Here is a 21,664-nt window from a genome sequence, read left to right as displayed (position 1 = left end):
CGTACCTTTTAGAAACAGGTCTAAGCTTTTCTTAAAGACTGCATGCAATGGTGAATCTACTACCTTCTCCAGCGAACAATTTCAATATTTAATTACCCTCCCTCACTGCCAGGAAATTACAATGTCAAGGTTGAATTTGTCTAACTTCAACTTCTAGCCAGTGGTTCTTCTTATGCCTTTATCAGGAAGGCTGAAAAGCACCCCCCCTTACACATTGAAAAGAAGAGATGGTGGGTATGTACTTACATGCAGTGATTGATACACCTTTCAAACTTCTTTAAAGCTGAATAGGCTGTGCTCCTTAAGCCTTATGTCAAAGCTTGTTTTCCAGTCTTTGAATAATTTTTGTAGTCCTCTGAACTCTCCAGTATTTCCACATACTTCTTGAAGTGTGGATACCAGAACTAGACACAGTATTCTAAAAGCAGGCTTATCAATGCTGTGTACAGAGGCAAGGTAACTCCCTATTACTATTTGATATTCCCTTGTCTATGTAGCCAAGGATTACACTACCCCTTTTTACCACAGAATTGCACTGAAAGTTCACAGTGACAGTTAACCTGTGAAGAGCCTTATGTCCTTCAGAGACATGTAGAGGTATAGGCTGCACTCTTTGTTGTGAGATATGACCTTGCATTTGGCTATTAAAATGCATCTTGTTGAATTGTAACCACTTAACCAGGACCTCCAGATTACTAACACTGACCTGTCATTATAGGCTACCCCACCAATCTTTCTCATCTGCAAACTTTGCATATCATTTATATAGTAACTTTTCAACAGAACAGTGTTTGGACCAAGAACTGACTCCTAGAAATAACCCAACTCATTTGTCACCCTGCTAACAATTATAGGTGGAGATCTGTTAATGAGCCAGCTTTTAGTCCATCTAATCTGTGCTGTTAGTTTCATCTAATGCAAGTTTATTTGTTTTTAATCAGTGTCATGTGGTACTAGATTAAATGCTTGGAAAAAAATCAACAGTACCATAATCTTGTAAAAAGACAGATTTGATTGACAAGACCTACCTTCCATGAAACCATGTTCATGGATTATAAAACAGACTATGATTTAGTCATGGAGGTCACAGCAGTAATGAAATCTGACTTCCAGTGACCTTCCTGACTTCAGCCTGCGGTGCTGGGGAGCTGCAGGGTCCCCCTGGCACCCACAGGTGCTGGGACCTGTGGGGTACTCTTGCCACCTCTGGCAGCCCCCAGAGCTCCTAACTGCAGTGGGCAGCAGGGGCACCCTGCAGCTCCCAGCTATGGGCTGCAGGAGACCCTGGAGCTCCAACACTGAACCTGAGGGGGGAGCCCCTGGAGCTCCTAGCTGCAGCACAGCTGCCCCGCTGCAGGCAGTGTGGGGACCCGTAGATCCCCATTTAGTCAGATATTTTTAGTAAAAGTCACGGACAGGTCACAGGCTTCTATGAATTCTTCTTTATTGCCCATGACCTGTCCCTAACTTTTACTAAAAATATCTGACAAAATCTTAGCCTTCCTTAAAATTAAGGCAAACATTCTGTCATGCAGGTCACTGATTCTGTGATTTTACATTACCTCTGACTTCAGCCCCAGGTGGCAAAGCTCAGGCTTCCAGGGCTTTAACTAAAGATACCGGTGACAAAATCTTAGCCTTAATTATAAGGCTAGAAGGGACCACTGTGATCATATAGTATGAATGCTTCTATTGGATGATTTGTATAATTTTAGCCTTTAATTTTTTGAGTCCTGAATTAACCATTCCATTACTTAACCAATCTATAGGTCCTCCAGTCATCCCTTTTAACTTTTTCAAATATTTGAACTGCTGGCAGTAATCCAAGCCTTTACAATTTCCCCAGTTTTTCACGATTGTTCAAAATAAATGTCAGTGGTTCAGTGTGCTTCACAGCTAGTTCCTTTAAGACTGTTGGATGCAAGTTATCCAGGCCTCTTGATTTGAAAAATGCTTCATTTTAGCAGATTCTGCCTCACTTCCTCTTGCTACAGATAGCAAACTTTCTATTCCATCCACCACCACACAAGATTAATACAGCATTTTGCACAATTTCTCCTTTTGATTTCCAGGCAGGTGCAGTGCTCTCTCCCTTACTCTGAGCTATCCACTGAGATACAAAGTGGTATTTAAAAAACTAGGAAGTTGTTTTTTCTTTTAATTATGTCAAGTAGTAGTTAAGGTTGCATGAGGACATAACTTATTTTCAGATTTTTAAGGTTTTAGGATGGATGAGGTAAGGGGAGAGATTTGTTTGTTAATTTATATTGAAGCTGAAGTTTAAGTAAGTCCATGTTTCATAAGTTATCCTTATTTTATTGTATGTATTCACTCAACTAGCAAAACTGACAATTCACACTGGGTCTCAGTCTTAGTATACTGTGTGTACAGGTATCTGTTCTCTGCTCACAGTAATGAGTTGATTAAAAAGGGAAAATAGATGCTTTAAAAAAGGAAACAAGCTTTATAAATTCAATAAATAAAAAGCATATCCAAGAGATTTGTGAAAGTAATTTATTGCCATCTCAAAACACTTTATATTCTAAGAACTCAGATCTACAGTAGTAAAGTAAAACACTTGGTGTAAAGTACACCTAACATCAGACTTACACATGCCTTAGAGGTTTTCTATGTAGTCTTCACTAAAGTGCACCTACTTCATGTTCTACAATCACTCCAAATCATGAGTTCTTCCATCATAACCAAACTCCCAAAACTTTCAGAACCAGGCATTTGTTATAAACTGTAAATAACATGTCTATAAAAAGGACAGCTGAGAAATACAAAATGCGAGAGGACTAGCAGACTAATCTTTCTGGAGGCAGAGTACATCTCACATTTGATTATGACTTCCTGTACACAGAAAAACAACATACAAAAAGCATGGTAATTATCTCAATTATTTGGAACTGCCAGCTAGTTTTAAAAGTTTGTAAAAACTGGTCAAATAACAAACTCAGGAATTTGCATAATTAACTGAGTTTATCATTAATTAAATGCATTGCTACAAACACAAAGAGCTGATATGTACTAGCACAAACTATTTGTTCAGCTTGCCAACTTGTCAGATGTATGCTGTGCTGAAGCTTCAGTTTCTAATTATTTAGTACCATACAATATGATCTTTTTAAAAATAATATAGAAGCTAGAATGATTTGCTGGGTGTAGCACACTTTATCTCAGAAGATAATCAGGATCAAATGTGAGGAAAGGACTGACAGCAAGATTTTATATGCGTTCTAGTTTTTCACTTAGGAATTCTTCTACACTATCTGTATTCCATTTGAGGATGCTCAGTTCTTCAGCAATGTTCCCACTGTCATCCAGCAACTTTAGTACAGGATCAGAACCACGCACATACTGCACAAAGAGAAGGTTAGTTATCTTCTGTTTGGAAATCACATTCCTACCTCTCCCTCCCCTCCCCCCACAAATCAGCTTTAAATTAAATGCCTTAACTGCAGAAATACCAATTTCAAATTGAATTACTTTTTATATGCAGGTATAAAAATCAATTAAAATTAAACCAAAAAAACTCAATGACATTTAATACCATAAAGCACTAAAGTGCAAAGTTTATCTAATTTGGGCCATGCAAATTGTATTGGAAAATCTAAGCATAGTAGTGTGTGTGTGTGTTTTTTTGGGGTGGGGGGAGGTTATGCTAATTTAAAAATCCAATCTTAATTTAGGAAAATATAGTCATTCCTGCTAGGGCTTAAGTAAGATTGTAAAAGTTTTAAGTTTAAAAAACCTTGATGCTTTTTATCAGCATTTGCTCCAACACTGAAAACAGTGCCTAGCATCCATCCTGAACTGGATTCTTATTCTTAAACAGTTTGTATAGGATACAGGTTTATTTGATAAGCAAGTACTAAACACTGTGTGAAAGGACAGGTTTCAAGTGGGTTTAATTCCTCTTAAAAGCCAGAATTTAAAATGTGGTTAACAAAATGCTACTCACCTTGATTTGCAGTCCCCTGAATAGTTTGGGCTTGTCACTCCTGACAAAAGCTGAAGTTTGGAGGAAAGAACAAAGAAAACCAACTGAAAATTACTATTATTCGAAAAACACAAACTAGGTAATTTTCTCCTATGTGGTCTCTCATAGATATTGGGAGATTTAATTTTTCCAGATATACTTTTTGATTTTGAATACATGCTTCAGGCTCCAAACTATACTGCTACAAGCATTAAAATCCTCATCCGTAAGCAATAACAGTTGTGGAATTAATTGTACTTGAAAAAAGCCACATTTTTACTTTGAATACATCTCGTCTTTTCCCCCAAAAAACTTGGAAGCACATCTAATGCCAGTCATGGTTTTCATGTATGAAGGAGGATAATCTTAAGGAGATTTATATTGTATTGTTGAGGGCAGTCTAGTGCTACTACAAGGTGCGAATGTGCAAGAACAATAGTTTGAACCTAGTTGACAGTGCATTCAGTTTTGTGAGTGGAAGGGGAAGGGATGTCTCCTAGTCATCCCCTCTCTCTCTCATGCACACACAGGCAGCCAGGGAGACCCTAAACTTCTACCGAAAAGGCAGAAATCCTTCTGTTCAGTCTGACTTTTTTGAGGCAGCAGGTTTGAGCATTTCCCAGGACTCCCAACTCAGTCAAATTCAGATCCTCCCCTTTCTGTTCTATCCTTTAGAAATCATCTGGCCCATTTTCTTCCAAGATACCAGGGGTCTCTCTTCAGTCTGAGCATGAAGCCATAATTGAGACCATCTACAGCTGGTCTTTCCCTTTACAGGAAAATAAATTATGGGATCTTGTCTCCACTGCAGTTGACCATTATAGGAGAGGTGCCAGAGCTCTACATGTTTTAATCCCAGCATCTCTTGACATCTTCTGAAAGCAACATCATGAAAACTCTGGATTTACATACATGAAAAAGGAGGAAGATCTTTCAATGTTGGTATAAGGTAATTAAAAAAAGATTTAAAAATTGCTAATGCACTTAAATTGACTTAAATACAATTCTTATTTAAGTGTTACAAGACAGGATTTCCTGCTAGGAAATCTTGTATCTGTGAGGCAACAGCTTTCATTGAGACAACAGTACTGTTTTACCATGGGAATAGTGAAAAAGCAACATTTCTAAATCACTCAGATAATAACTACAGTGGTATATATTCACTACAGCTTTCCTTTGAGAGGTTAAGCTTCATTCAAGTAGTAGTATCAGGATTTGTGCAACTTCAAACTATGTACAAGAATAATTTATTTAGAGTATCCTAATATATAAGAGGACTCCATATACCCTCAAGTACACCTAACAGACTGGCTACTAGCAACAACTGTACCGTATATATTGTGGTAAATACAGGAAATAGGAATTATTTTCAGATAAAATGAGTGCAAACACAACACTGGACTGAAATCAGCGATACTACTTAACATGGGGGGAGGGCAGAATTGGGCATGAAATTAGTACTAGTGGCAGTCAGTTTGACAGCAGAATAAAAACATTCAGATGAACAACATTACGAGAAACAAGAACTTAATTTTCTAGTCAGCAAGGTCACAAAAGACAGAAAATCAGTGCAGAAGTAAAGGGATCTACCAAGACTAACAAACTACTCAAGATTTTATTCAACTTATCACATAAGGAACATTTTAAGCCTTTAGTTTTCAAAGGGAACATTCAAGAAGTGATCTATTGTACAGAAGAGTAAAAATAAAACTTCATCCTATTATGTTTGGACATTTGAGCCTCATTTATAAAGGTAAGATACAATGAATTGTTGAGTAAATGGCAAAAAAGTGTTGGCTAGTAATATGTATAAATCATTCTGAATAGGAAAGTATGCAGAATTAATTTCCTCCAGCAAGGACACTTCTGTAAAAATATAATTTTGGGGGGCAGGAGCGAACATAACATAGTCCTGCTTCAAAACCTCCAAGATGACCCATATCATTTTATGAAGAGACTAAATTACAAAAGATGAAGTGCACATCTAGACTTTAACAGGCTCAGTCATTTTCCTTGTGAGACCTCAACTCTGGAGAAAAAAGTAGTAATTTATTAATGTGGATTGCATATTGAGGACTATACATTTCTATGAAGAACAAGTACTTCACAATAGCAATTTGATAGATTACAAAGAATTAAAGTTTTCAAAAACCAATTCAAGATATCTGGAATGAGGAATGTGATCACAAAAATGATGCAGGTTGTGCATTTGTAGTTTCCCACTCGGCATGACTAATCGGTTACATTTCTGATTTGGAGAGCACTGTTTTTGACCGTTCCTACTGCAGATGTTTATTTTATCTGAATAACCTGGCTAAGGAAGACTGTGATAAAGGGCAGTGAGTATTTAGGGGCAGTTTTTGGAACAAAGGCCACACTGAAAATAGAAGGGATTTTAGTAAATAACTGCAAGATGCAAGTCTTAATCAATGGGATTTTGTGAAAAATTAGACATTTCCAGTATTTAAGAATTGGGTTAAGATTTCTGTGTAACAGATTTGCTGGGAGTATACCAATGGCCTGATTAAAACCAGTCTCATAAGGAGGTGAGCTGGCTGTTCTCCTGCTGATCAACTGAATGCATTGGGAAAGCAGCACCATTCAATGAATGTCTTTATTAGAACAGTGGAAACAATGTTAATACATTAAATATCACAATTTTATCTCCTTCATGAACAAAACAGGGCTACCACTGAAGTTGTACCTTAAGGTAAACTGATTACCTACAGCGATTGGTTAATTTGAAAGTTTGTGTGCAGCTGTAAGAATAATTAGACTAATCAGTCAAATGGGAATACATTTTCTGGCTTTCTACTGTGAATTAATACATTTAAATGATCTTACAGAAAAGGTTTAATATTTAGAGTAGAATTTTGTCCAATCTCACTTAGTACAAATTGAGTAGTGTGCGTGTGTCCATAACAGAACAATTTGAGGAAAGTTCACCAGCATTTTTGCTAGTACCACTGAACAAATATTGGCAGAAAAATATTTTTCTCTATACTTAAAGCTGTTTATATGACAGATAATGGGTGACTCTGGAAGTATGTACAAAGACACTTATTTAAAATGTTTCTGGAAGTTTTTTTTTTTAAATATAGTGTGGTCTAGTCAGAAAGCAACCAGTTTTCCAAACTGAATAACTTGCTGGGACTAAAGGTATTTCAGAGTCTCTCATACTCTTAGGTGCTTAATAGCCAGTGACTACATTTTGAGCTTAATCTAGCGAGACAGATTTTAAAAAACATTTCTTGAATATTGACCTTTTCCTAAATTAAAAACAGCAATTGAAATTACTACTGTACTAATAAGAGTTCCATTTGATGTATTAGTCCCAGATAATCTATTATTTTGTACCAGTGGTTAAATAATGGTTCCTCTCCTTATTGTATAACTTTATTTTCATACGATTAACTTTATTTCACAAACAAACTTTAAAACTAGATCTCTGTATGGTGAACATCATCTCTGGCCAAACAGAAAAACAAGAGAGAAGTAGATTTCAGAGTAGCAGCCGTGTTAGTCTGTATTCGCAAAAAGAAAAGGAAAGGTACTTGTGGCACCTTAGAGCCTAACCAATCTATCTCAGCATAAGCTTTCGTGAGCTACAGCTCACTTCATCGGATGCTCAAATAAATCGGTTAGTCTAAGGTGCCACAAGTACTCCTTTTTCTTAAGACAGAGGTACTGTGCCATCAGATTTAATTGTAAGCCAAGTGATAAAATTTTAATCAATGTTTTATATTTAATATTCTTTATATTTCTTAAAAATAAAGAACTTTGGTCATCTACAGAATTAAACACAGTAATTTATGTAATTCTAATACATTCACAATCCACCAATTAGTGCTGCCATCTTGTGTATACTCTGCAAGAAAAAATCCTAGAGGGAGCCATCAAACTGAAGTAAGCATTTGTAATGAGAGCATTGGCAATGACAGGTTACACAGTTCAATATAACCTAAAAATACCAGCACTCCTAAAGCTTCAGAAGCAGCAGTATGACCTTCAGTCAACCTCACTTCTGTAACAGTCAAGTCACAACTGGAAATATATAGAACCCTTAGATAAATTTAAGGTTCCCAAAATGTTAAAATTTAAGGTGGAATCTCAAGATAAAAATGCAAAAAGAAAAGGAGTACTTGTGGCACCTTAGAGACTAACCAATTTATTTGAGCATGAGCTTTCGTGAGCTACAGCTCACTTCATCAGATGTTTACCGTGGAAACTGCAGCAGACTTTATATACACACAGAGAATATGAAACAATACCTCCTCCCACCCCACTGTCCTGCTGGTAATAGCTTATCTAAAGTGATCACAGGTGATCATCTTTACTTCCTGCCAAAACAAATGGGCAAGTATAGTAAAAAACTTAAGGTACCAATAATTGAGAATCTGAGAATAAATTCAAATTAAGTAAATTGCTCCCTTGTGCTTCTAAATATTTTACAGTATGTGGGAACAAGTTGAACGCTGGTTGTATCAAAACTGGTTTGAAGACACCAGTTATGATGCCTTTAGATCTTGTAACTATATGGAAGTTCATGACCAAGAGAAAATTTACCTAGCTTGTGTACCCGGAACACTGAAGCTACAAGAGGGTATACTCCTGCATGGGCTGTACAAACCAACCTGGAACCCTGGGTGATTACTTGCATGACTAGCTCATGCTGAAGCATGTTTTGCCATGGCTTCACTGCTCTAGTACTGGAGCTAGCTAGATTAAAGCTGGCTCTGGTATACCTCCATGAAGGCGCAATCACACCTGGTGATTGCAATGTAGGCATACCTTCAATCATTTTAAAAAGCAAGCTAAATTTAGTAGAATTAAAGAAACTTACAAACTTGTTTTGAAAAAACAAGGATTAAGAGAAAGGATTCTTGATTACTAATGTGAGCCAGCTTCCAGGAAGTTAGATTCTAGAGATCCTGAATGAAAAACTGATTTTAATATAGACTAACATGGCTACCACTTTGAAAGCTGATTTTAATTAGTTCTCTTTCAGGATAATTATCCCCAGCCCCTCTATGGAATGTCTTCCTGTATGTTCACCATTATTTCCCAAAATGGGTATAAATTGTAGGGGACTAAAGAAACAGGATGTTGAAGTTGGTTTTAACTGAAGATAAAGACTCAAAAGAAGGAGCCTGGGCTTTTCATTAGAGGGTGGAGTGAGGAAGAAGAGTGTTTGGAACAGTATGTACACTGCTATTTTAAGATAGGTTGATAGAACAAAGGTCATTTTATATCTGTGCAGGCTTAATTTGGCCCCCTGGTGCATATGCGCTTTGATGGATAGTGCTCAGTTAATGAGCAGCTGGACTTGATAACTTCAAGATTCCTTCTAGCCCTTCATTTCTAAGATTTTCTTTTATCCTCATTGTTTAGTGTGTGGCTCCATGCCTTATTTATTGCACACTATTCAAACCCTGCTCTGAAGACAGAATGATTTCATCTGGGGCTTTTCTATGGTGCTCATCACTTAGCTTGTGAAGCACTCATACTATATTTATCTTCGACATTCTTGTTAAATGGGGATATGTGGAGAATGGAGTTACCAGTATTTAATAATCCTATGCACTTCATGTCATTATTCAGGCACAATCATATCAAGGAAGGTCACCAGGGGAAACAATGAGCAATCTACTAATTGGGAAAAGTGCACCAACCAGGCTAGGAGGTTAGTTTTTCCCTGGCCCAAGGCTAGCATCAAAGGGGCACTAAGCTAGTAAAAACCCAGCCTAGTGAGGAAAGGGGGTGAACAGGCAGTAGCAGCTGGACAGAAGTCTGACAGAGAATAAGCCACAGTCTCCTCCAGGCCAGGAGCAAGGGGTCTGGGCTTAGTGGAACTTACTTCCCCAAACCTTGCAAGGAAAGAATGGAGTTAAGACCCAGGCAGACAGGCTTTTTGTTTGTATAGCTTTGCTTACTGAGTAAGTAGTGCTTTGTTTTGAAGAAACGAGGACTTTAATCAGCCACAGACTCCTGGAAAAAGAGGGCATGCAGGTGCCAAATACTGTCAGGCCTGTCTATTTATAACAATTTGTAAATGGGAGCAACCCAGAGATGCAGTCTAAAATTGGTAGGATCACATGGTTCTGTCCAGAGAGGAGTTAAAGTAGTGAAACATATCACCAGACAGGTGAACCTGAAGGACTAAAAACAGTCTGAAGTGCAGCTCACCTGTAATGGGACAAGGGGGAAGATTCTCATTTTACTGATGAGAAGGCGCTGAAGCAGAACAAAAAAGTGTCCAATTCTGGTTGCCCATTTTAGATACCAAGAACCTGATTTTTCAGAATACTTAGCCTTACACAGCACTTCAAAGAACAGCTCCTATCAACATCAGTTGCATCTTCAGTGATCAGCACTTGTGCAAATTAGATCTTAGGGTCTTACATCCGACACCAAAAAAGTGAGGAACACAATTAGTTACCACCTGTGAAAAGTCTAAATTAAGTGATATAGGAACCCTACAGCAGAAGCAGGGATAGGATCCAGTTGTCCATGACAGCATTCAACTGCCTTAACCATAAGATCTTCCTTTCTCTTGCTGCAGTCCCCTTTTCTGAGTCACTACACACTTTAACATTGCAAATAAAGCAGAGGTTCTACTACCTCTTTCACCACACAACCCTGATTCATCCCCTGAGCTGGACCATCTTGTGCACTGAATCAGGCAGGGGTCCTTTGGAAAATATTCGGATTTGATCATACAATTAGATCATAATGCATATATACAAGGGACTGAGTTAATACTGCTCAGGCATTAATGCAATGTTAGTTCTGGTATTTCCTAACCTGAGTGCTTGACTTGGCAACCTTGATGTTCTTTTAATGTAATTTGTGTGTAATTTCCTAGCTTTTTAAGAAAGTCAACTGAAAACACAATTCCAACATGTCATTATATTGACACCAACATGAGGTCATCAGCAGGGCTGGAACCTTTAGATCCGCCTCAAACATTTGGGACTGCAACTAAGTGAGTAACTGATAGCAACATCCTACATGTGGACCAGCACTAGAAGGGGGATGAGATACCCACTTTGCCAGTAGTTTCACAGATATTTACTGACAGCAGAGGAACAGTGAAACTTCCACCACCGGGTTCTATTCTAGGCTTTTGGAGCAGGTGTGTGTTCTAGTGGGGACAGAGTCTTCAAACACATCCCCTCCAACCTGTCTCAGCCTCCTAGCCCAGCTGGTACCTCCCCTCCCACCTGATCTGCCTCTCCATCCTATCTCCACAGACTCCCAGTCCCCCGCCTCTCGCTGCTTATGAAATCTGTCTCCTCTTACATTCCCTCCCTCATTCCACGCTGTCCCAGTCTCCATCTCCCCTTCCCAATAATCTACCTCCTGTCAGGCTTTTGTTCAAGCTTTTATTTAAGTCTGGCATCTTCCTCCTCCACATTGCCTGTGCTCTTTAGACCCCTTTTTAGTACCTCAAATGCTCCTTGCTCCCAGTTCCAGTGCCCAGGCATCCCAGCTGGGAGCAGCATTTATAGGGCAAGTCCTAGTGAGCTTCTGCAACCCGGGAGCTGAGTTACTCTATGGGGTTTGTGCATGTACAGTTTGGTCAGCACTAGGACCTGAGAGAGTCTGGTGCATGCACTGTTGGTGTGTAGGGATGGTACAAGTACAGTACAGTCACATGTAGGAACTGCAAGAGTCTTCAAGCTTGTGCAGTGAGGATCTGCAAGCTTCAAGTTCCTCTCCAAAGTAGGATGGTGCTAGAGCATTTCAAAGAAAAATTTTAACATGGGCAAAATTTATTTTGGCCAGGTCTCATTCTCTAAAAGGGCTGACCTGTTTTTTGGCATGAAAAATGTCACTCCAAGTTTGACACAGTTATATAACATCTTCCATTATAAACAGCAAATGAAATATAGGGCAAACTTAATGGACAATGCTATCAGCCCTGCCTATAATAGATGTTTTCGGAAGACTGATTAGAAAAGATAGGTCCATCAGGATAAAAGTCCATAGCAGAAAGATGAAAGCTTAGGATAGGTACTTCAAAAATATGTCTAAATCAAACAAATTAAGAACTTACTAAATAGATGAAAGGGCTGCAGCCATTTAAATCCTCTCCCCTTTATAAACATATTTCCATATTGAAGTTCCTTATAGATTTAACCCTGAAACACGTTCACATTGACACGGTTTACCTTTTACACTACTGTATTCCAGCCATGCTAGTCAGCTTATCCACTGAGAGAACAGGCAGTTACATCAGGATTTGAGCTAAGAATAGTCTATAAAATGGCCAGCAAGCTTCATGTAACAATACAGAAAGTTATTGTGCCTTAGTTCCAGTAGTCTAGAGTCTATGGGACTCTCAGTTTTTATCACTTTCCTATTAAATTCACAACTTGCTTTAAGAAAAAATACTATTTAAATATAGTGTCATAGCTGAATGATCAAATTTTTATATATATTTGACAGAAAATTTAGTGGTACCTTTACTTACCCTGAACTTGAGGGAACCTTCCCAATTTTCATCCACACACTTCAAGAATAGCACCTGCATAGAGCTGCAATAGAAAGAAATATTTTCTATTTATTAAGTTCAAACTACTAGTTTACTTATTTTTACATCTACATAATTATCTTTGGGAAAATTCAGTGTTACACGGAAAATTTAAATGATACTTTTTAAGCACAAGTCATCTTACTAATAACCCATTTTTAATTACTTAATAGGTTAATTATTAAAATAGTTTCTTTTCCAGAAAGATCACTCCTTTGTCCTTTTTAACACATTCCTTTCATCATACTTGTTTAAAATGGGATAGAGTAATTCCAGTTGCAATGCTGTAATCTGTTAATATCTACATGGATATAGCCATTACTGTAGCATCTAGAACAGTGGCTCTCAACCTTTCCAGACTACTGAACCCCTTTCAGGAGTCCAATTTGTCTTGCATACCCCCAAGTTTCACTTCACTTTAAAAACTACTTGCTTACAAAATCAGACAAAAATACAAAAAAGTGTCACAGGGCACAGTTACTGAAAAATTACTTACTTATTTTTACCATAATTATAAAATCAATTGGAATATAAATATTGTACTTACATTTCAGTGTATAGTATATAGAGCAGTATAAACAAGTCTTTGTCTGTATGAAATTTTAGTTTGTACTGACTTTGCTAGTGCTTTTTCTGTAGCCTGCTTTAAAACTCGACAAATATTTAGATGAATTGATGTGCCCCTTGGAAATACCTCTGCATACCTACAGGGGCACATGTACCTCTTGTTGAGAACCACTGAATATGAATGGGGGGGTGGGGAGGGAAGGAAATGCAACAAAAGAAAGTTCCTCCACAGTAAGATTAATTTACTATTAATTTTAGAATGGGAACAAATCTACTTCTCAAATATTCTATTAAAATGGTATTAGAATATTTTATTAAAATAGATAATTAAGGGGTCACAGCCACTGCATGAAGACTGGCTAAATGCTAAGCTCCACTATGTCAAAAAGGGAGAAGCTATAACTCAAATTAGGAACAATCCTGACTCATTCAAACAAGTCTTAGTTCCTGAAATGCAGGAATGTTTTGTTGTGCATTTTACTTAGGGCTTGTCTTCATGTACAGCAGCTGCGCCACTGTAGCACTTTAGTGAAGATGCTACTATGATAATGGGAGAGCTTCTCCCATCAGCATAGTTAAACCAGCTGCCCAAGAGAGGATAGGAGGATGTGTCCATGGGAGAAACGGTCTACACTGGGATTTTTCACGCTCCTGAGCGACGTAGTTATCCTAATATTAGTCTGTAGTGTAGACATGGCCTGAGTATCCATAGAGCTAGTAAACCTAGAAGAAAGTTTTCAATGCTATAAATAAATCAATTCTGAAGACTTCAGTGAAACATTTTCTAGATTTAGAACTAGTCATCTTTCTCTTAAGCCACTGGAATCCTCCTTGCAACTCAGGGCTTGTCTACACTCCCGCTTAAGTCGATGTAACTTATGTCGCTCAGGGGTGTGAAAAACAACCCCAAGCGATGTAAGTTACATCGACTTAAAGTAGTGTCTAAACTGCGCTGTGTCAGCCAGAGATGCTTTCCCGCTGACATAGCTTCCATCTCTCGTTGAGATGGAGTAATTATGTTGATGGAAAAGTACTGCACCCATGTAGCATAGTAATGAAGACAAGCCCTCAGTAGGTTTAAGAATCTAAAAAATATTTGAAACCAAGTAGATTTTTACTTTGAAAAAGAACTATCTTTTCTCTCCAATGACAAAAAAGCTTTTACTGCTTTCTGTTTTCACAACACTAAGATACAATGAACTACAGATTCTGTTGCATCTTGAATATAAACAATTCTGTTGCTAATACACATTTCTAGAGCTCTTTGGGATCAGTCAAGCTGTCTGCCTTCCATCTTTAAATCTCATGCATCATAACTAAAGGTCCTGTAGGCCAAATGATGCCCCTCAGTGGTAACTCTGAAACACAACTGCTTTTCAGTTCAAGTTCAAACATGTTACACCTGGGCTAACCTACTGAAGGCTGGCAGTTGTAAACAGAGAATGTTATTTTCTAAGTAAAAAATGTGAGTGTGACAATGAAGGACCCATACAATCTAGCTTTCACAGCAGAATTGCATAAGGTTTGATATAAAGTGCACAGGTTATATATTTAACATTTGCTGGCTTGATTCTGAGCTTGTAATTAACTTAGTCACCACTGTATGATATTCAATTTTAATTTATTACTACTTCTGCTGAATTAACAATGACTGGCCACAAAGTAAATTTGTGCATAGTGTTACAGATGTCTCAAAATAATGAACAGCGACTATTTAGGCTTACAATGAGCATTACAAGGTTGACTTAAGGATGGATTTGCAGCTTAGCTTCTGAACCTCTTTCTTGAATATAGGTCAAACAACATTTTTCATAATTTTGTAGATTAACAAATCTCAAAGTATGTTACTATTAGCATTCATAGAGACCGAGAGATTTTGTATGATCTGTATTAATCAGCAGTCATTTCAACAGGAAACTGAACCAAAAATGTTAAAATAAATTTACATTATCTGCTCAGTACTGCATCCTGAAAGTTTGCTTTGATAAAAGCACTTTTGACCATATTTAAATTTTAAGTTGAATCTGGAAATGAAGTTCTTAAAATTAGCATTTTGCCTCCTGCTGAAGACCTCTACAGTCTACACCTCTGTAGAGCAGCATTTGCTATTAGCAGTGCTGGGTGCCTTCTAACTTCAGTTTTAAATCATGGAGTGACACTGATTTAAGTAAAAATAACTTCATTGATTAAACATTGTATAAATACAGTTTATATAATATTAGAAAAATGAAGTCTACAAACTTAAATCTTGGTGTTCCATATTCCCAATAAATGTCATTACAAATCAAATACTGCTCGGCTTGCATGAGCAGTATCTGAATCAAGCTGTTCTTTTTTACCTGGTACATCAACAATAATTCTGGATTTAGACTTCAGATAGCATGTATATTGATGCATGAGGTAAAATAGATTGTGAAGTGCTTTGCCATCCTTATCTTGGCTTTAAGTTTGACAGCAATAAACTTGTTTTTCCTGTTAAACAAGTTTAGAGTAAATGGATGGGATTATGAAACAGATTTGGGAAGTAACAAGATGCCTCTCTAATCACTTTCTGACTATATCCACATCTTTACATTTGCACATAGCAAAGTAAAGTATCGTCGACAACTTCTGTCAACAGCTTCTAGATCTGGTTGTTACAAACAATATAATTAACTCCTTCCTTGGGAAAAGAGGAATTAGTTGTAATCACGTGTGTAATCCACATAATGTGTAAACTAACTTTTTAAAGTTAACCACTCCCCTCAATTTACATAGCAAATACTAAATACTGCATGTATATATGAGGTTAAATCTGCCATAATTGAAGTCCAACTGTGCTACAGAAAAGTTGAGTCATGTAGAGACAAACAACTGCTCTGTGCCATTTTTCATGAGATGATTAGACAAAGTCAATCAACTTCATTTACAACTCAAGACAAAAGTTACTTTTGTGAGATATAGATCCTTTGCACCATTTAAAAGCACACAGTGCTGTACTTGTTAACATCTGCCATCACATCATAACCAGACTAGAGGAATGAAATCCACCACACTTGTTTGTGAACAAATTCCCTGTGTTAAAGTATTATTCAGAAAGAACATAAGGGAATGATACACCACTCTATAGCAGAAGTATACACATTTAATTTCACTCCTTTGTTCGTTACACAATGCTTAGTTTTTAAAATGTGTTGGCTCATTTTAAAAAGAATGCTTCACTTGCTTTTAGTCTTTATGAAAGTCATTTTAATGTCACAGAATATAATAAAGGACTTCCCACAACCCACTATTCATTTGCAAATTGGACACTATTAATTTAGGCTTAAATAGAGACTGGGAGTGGCTAAGTCATTATGCAAGGTAGCCTATTTCCCCCTGTTTTTTCCTACCCCCCCCCCCCCAACGTTCTGGTTAAACTTGGATTTAAACTTGGAGAGTGGTCAGTTTGGATGAGCTATTGCCAACAAGAGAGTGAGTTTGTGTGTGTGTGTCCCGGGGGGGGGGGGGGGTGAGAGAGCCTGGATTTGTGCTGGAAATGGCCCACCTTGATTATCATGCACATTGTGAAGAGAGTTGTCACTTTGGAGGGGCTATTACCAGCAGGAGAGTGAGTTTGTGTGTAGGGGGGTGGAGGGTGAGAAAACCTGGATTTGTGCTGGAAATGGCCCAACTTGATGATCACTTTAGATAAGCTATTACCAGCAGGACAGTGGGGTGGGAGGAGGTATTGTTTCATGATCTGTGTGTATATAATATCTGCTGCAGTTTCCACGGTATGCATCCGATGAAGTGAGCTGTAGCTCATGAAAGCTCATGCTCAAATAAATTGGTTAGTCTCTAAGGTGCCACAAGTACTCCTTTTCTTTTTGTGAATACAGACTAACACGGCTGTTACTCTGAAACCCACTATAGTGTCCATTTTAAAATTTGAAATGGATTGCTGTTATGGTTTCTAGGCTGACTTACGTATACCTTGCAAGCAGAAGTTATTTAAACATTCTCAATCTCTCTTCCCCCACTAAGGGTTATCATGACATTAAAATTTGAAGTTCTCTCTCTGTTTTACAGGGCACCAATTTCAGTTAAGATTTCACTCAAAAGCTTTTTTTTTTAAAGCACTTAAATGCTAATGTAGAAATCATGGCCCTTTAAATTTAAAGAGACATAATGTCATTATGACATAAGCAAAAACAGTGCACATTATATATAGAATGTCACTCACAGGAAGATACCAAAGGGTTTTACACTGGTACAAATCATTCACCCTGAAATGCAAAGAAGCCAACATAAGAGTTTTTCTGGAGGTGAACTGAGGAGTAATTTCTTCCAGTGAAGTTCCCAGTCACTTGTAAATAAGTTCAGTGGACATAATCCAATTAGCCAGTTTCCAGTTTGAGTAAGAGCATGTCTACACTGGTGGAGTTACAGCACCACTCAGAGCACTGAAGGGAAACCGCTGTTGTATGTTCATACTGTTAGCTGCCTGCACAATAGTGTATTCATACTTGTGGCACTTGCAGCTGTATTCTGAGTGTTGCACTCTGGGAGCTATTCCACAGAGCATTTCTTCCTCTTCTGCCACTAAGAGTTGTGAGAAGACAAAGGGGGTCCTGGGGCTTCCTGAGTCCTGTCCCAATGCCCTGTGATGCATTTCTTCGTATCCCAGCAATCCCTATGCTTCTGTCTGCATTTGGCGCCATCTTTCAATGGTTTGTGTACTGTACACTCTGCCTCTTCTGCAGGAATGGATCCCGAATTGTTGACCAGTATGCTGCTCGCTACACGTCATGGAGTGGCAGTGGAGTTATTCCTTAAACTACAAAGGCAAGAGGGGTGCGACATTGATCTTGCCACGTGTACTACTTACAACCAATGTTCCCTCTAATTTTTGACAGGCCACATGTGCAAAAAATTTCTGTGCAAATTTTTGCACGCACGGTAATTCACCATGTGCGTGGGGGTTAGGATCTGTGTGTGTGCGTACAGCTTAGAGGAAACAGTGCCTACGACATGAGATTGCTTGCAGCATTCACAGAGGTGCTGACCACAGTGGAACACTGCATTTGGGCTCGGAAAACAAGCACTGAGTGGTGGGGATCATATAGTGATACAAGTCTGGGATGGCTAGCAGTGGCTGCAGAACTTTTGGATGAGGAAAGCCACATTCATGTGACTGGGAGATGAGCTTGCCCCAGCCCTGTGGTACAAGAACATGAGAATGAGAGCTGCCCTGCCATTGAAGAAGCATGTGGCAACTGGACTGTGGAAGCTGGCTACTCCAGAATGCTACCGATTGGTCACTAACCAGTTGGGAGTGGGAAAGTCGACCATTGGACTCATGTTGATGGAAGCGTGCAGGGCCATTAACTGCATCCTGCTCTGAAAGACTGTGACACTCAGCAATGTGAGTGACACTGTGGATGGCTTTGAAAAAATGGGCTTCCCTAACTGCGGAGGGGTGATAGATGGCACGCATATTCCAATTCTGGTACCAGGCCATCTAGCCCCTGACTACATTAATCGCAAGGGGTATTTCTCAATGGTTCTCCAGGAGCTTGTGGATCACCATGGGTGTTTCACAGACCTTAACACAGGCTGGTCCGGAAAGGTGCATGACACATGCATCTTTTGGAACACTGGCATGTTCAGGAAGCTGCAAGCAGGGACTTTCTTCCCAGACCAGAAGATCACTGTAGGGGAAGCTGAAATGCCCATTGTAATCCTGGGAGACCCTGCTTACGCCATAATGCCATGGCTTATGAAACCATACAAGGGGCAACTTGACAGCAGCAAGGAGCGGTTCAACAACAGGCTGAGCAAGTGCAGAATGACTTAGCCTGCTTTTAGCTGGTGCTGTCTCTATGGCAAGCTGGACCTGGCAGATGACAATATTCTTATGCTTATAGCCGTGTGCTTTACGCTCCATAATAATTGTGAAGGGAAGGGTGAAAGCTTCACCCAGGGCTGGACCTCAGAGGCTCAGTGCCTGGAGGCTGAGTTTGAACAGCCAGAGACCAAGGCTAATAGAGGGATGCAGGGCCATAAGGATTAGGGATGCCTTGAGGCAGCAATTTGAAGCTGAAAGCCACTAACATTTGTTGCTATGCTCAGGAGTGCAGTGCTTGTAATGCTAGGAGGTGGTTGTGATTGGTGCAGACGATGCAATATAAAGGTTTAACATAACTGTTGCTTTGCAGGGCTCCGTTTGCTATCAATTAATAGAATAAAGATTGCTTTCAAACCAATACAAGTCCTATTAAAAAAGAACAACCGAAGGAGAGAGTCAAACAACCAAAAAAATCAGCCATGAGGGGAATGGGAGGTCTCTGGAAGAGATGGGGTCCCGGAACAGCTAAAGATGTGTATGTCCAGGGATCATATCCAACCTTCTCCTTTGGAGTACAATGCAGTAGGTACTGTAGTTCAGCAGGGCCAAACGGCAGAGGGATGGGTGTTGAGGGCAGTGGGTACTGGGAGTCCGCAGTGCTGGACTGTGAAGTGGGGGGGAAGAGTGGAATGCCATGGGTATAGACTGGAGCCAAGAGGTTGATAAGAGTGTGATGGCAGTGGCTGGGGGGAGCATGGGAAAGAGTTTTGTAACAGTGGCTGCAGGGGCAGGCGGGCATGGAGCTGCTTGGTTTGCAGTGCTAGTTTTGCCTGGAGCGTGTCTGCTTCGTGCTCCATAACATTTAAGAGCCGTGCCGTGGCTTCGTTCTGGCGTGCTGCGTTCTCCTTTCAGTCCCCCTTCTTGTCCTGCCACTCCGATTTCTGTTTCTCAGCTGTGGAGCGCAACATAACGTAGAAAGTCCTCCTTAGTTCTTCTTGGTCGCTTTCTAATTCTGCACAGCTGTTCAGATGCTGATTAAAGAGGGAGGCTGGCTCCCAAGGTCATCTCTGAAGTTTAAATGCAGTATTTTACAGAAGCAGTATTGTCTGCAACACGCACAACACTGATTCAGTGATTTAAAACACAGCCCGTACTCACACTTGTCACTAACTGTCTGACCCCAGGCAAGCGCAGATGAGCCCCAAAATGGTGAGTAGCCCCAGGGGCAGGGCAAATCACTCTTCCTGGACCCTGCTGTACACTGGCCATTTGGCTCTTGTGAAGAGACAGTACTATGGGCAGGGTGGGGGGGAGCCCTGATAATCATTCCTTCCCACAGGATGTGATTATGGAAGCTACCTCACTGTTGAGGGTGAGCAGAGAATCAAGGGAGGGTCTTCTCCAAGACTGGCTTCTGCCATGGCCCCATGCGGATTGCCTGTGTGCAGCAACAGTGTTACAGGAGTAACCGTGTAGAAAGCTGCTTTACTGCAAAGAAACTTGCCAGTGTAGACAGGGCCTCTGACAGAGCTTACATCTAAATGAGAAAAACTATCATAGATTCTGTAGTGAACTGAACATAACCTCTGCTTTCTCAAATGAAATATAGCACCTCAATTAGCACAGATCACCCCCATCATCTTGCTAGGGGTTTAGATCAGTGCTAACTTAGGAGAGTTTTGCATTGCCAGCTAATGAATAGTCAACATTACTTTCTATTGAACCTACGATTTCAATGCAAGTTTTCTATTCCGCTGCTGACTTGGCATGATCTTGTTTAGACTGACATCTAACTTGAACATAGCCATAAAATTATAAGCTATTTTTAAAAACATAAAATGGATTGAGATACGATACTCAACTAATAAACAATCTTTAAGTATTCAGATACTCTGATAGCAACATTTTGTAAAATAAATGACTTTTGAAATCAAAAATTGTTGTGGCATTTGCCTATCTATTGCACCCACTGGTTTAAAGACCTTGACAATTTTTTTTAAAGTAGCAGGAATAAGAATTCTGAACTCTAACAAAAGAGAAGTCACCAACAAATAATACGAGAGAGAGAGAGAGTGTGTGAGAGAGTGTGCGTTGAGAATTTCCAGTTACCTCAGTTACAAACTGTATAAGCTGGTAAAATAATTCATCATCAAACCATCTCTTCACAACCAAATTTGACTGACACTGCCTTATATGAAACTGGAATTCTAAATCAGGTTCTTTTTCTAATTCATTTTTTAGATTTTTTTTCCACACTTACATTTGAAATCCTTTTTTGTATGACAGCAATAATTAGTCTTAATTTGAGGATATAATAACAGACAAAACTAAGGTAATTGATTTAACAATCATACATTGTACTCTTTTCGGAGCAGGTCATTAAAACAGATTATAGGTTATGCATGTTGCCAAAGTGACCCTAATCTTCCCGGGAGAGACAAAATTCACAGGAATCAGTAGAATACAAGGAAGCAGTAGGAGAACCTTGTTCCAAGGGGCATTATGAATTATTGCTCTGTAAAGGAGAGCCACCAAAAGTCCATTTCTGCATAATTCCTAAGATGGCATCAGACTAAATCTGGTTACAAAAACCCCTCTCATTCAAACCTCACCCAGGGATGTGGGGCAGAGGAGGGAGGGGGGAGAAGTCAGGGTCTCAATGAGAGCTAAGAATGTAAAGGTCAGATGGTCAAAAGGCACTGTTGTCTGGTGGTGTTCCTGTGTATCAGAGGAATTTGCCAAACAACCCTTGTAGCAGAATTCTGCTGCA

At 39.2% G+C, this 21,664-nt stretch overlaps 1 protein-coding gene across 1 annotated transcript in view; it reads right to left on the bottom strand.

Annotated features, from left to right (window-relative positions):
• Positions 1-2,500: 2,500 nt before the first annotated feature.
• Positions 2,501-21,664, bottom strand: part of SELENOF (selenoprotein F) — a 36,466-nt gene continuing 17,302 nt past the window's right edge. The window contains exons 3-5 of the mRNA XM_048861647.1: positions 12,459-12,522; positions 3,965-4,014; positions 2,501-3,360 (exon numbers count right to left, since the gene is read on the bottom strand). Of these exons, the coding sequence (XP_048717604.1) occupies positions 3,229-3,360; positions 3,965-4,014; positions 12,459-12,522 (246 nt within the window). The 3' untranslated portion in view covers positions 2,501-3,228. The remainder of the gene's footprint in view (positions 3,361-3,964; positions 4,015-12,458; positions 12,523-21,664) is intronic.

The sequence above is a fragment of the Caretta caretta genome, chromosome 8 (genome assembly GCF_965140235.1).
Source record: "Caretta caretta isolate rCarCar2 chromosome 8, rCarCar1.hap1, whole genome shotgun sequence".
Classification (NCBI taxonomy): Eukaryota; Metazoa; Chordata; order Testudines; family Cheloniidae; genus Caretta; species Caretta caretta.
The sequence above is the reverse complement of the archived record's forward strand: the minus strand, read 5'-3'. Positions and strand labels throughout refer to the sequence as shown.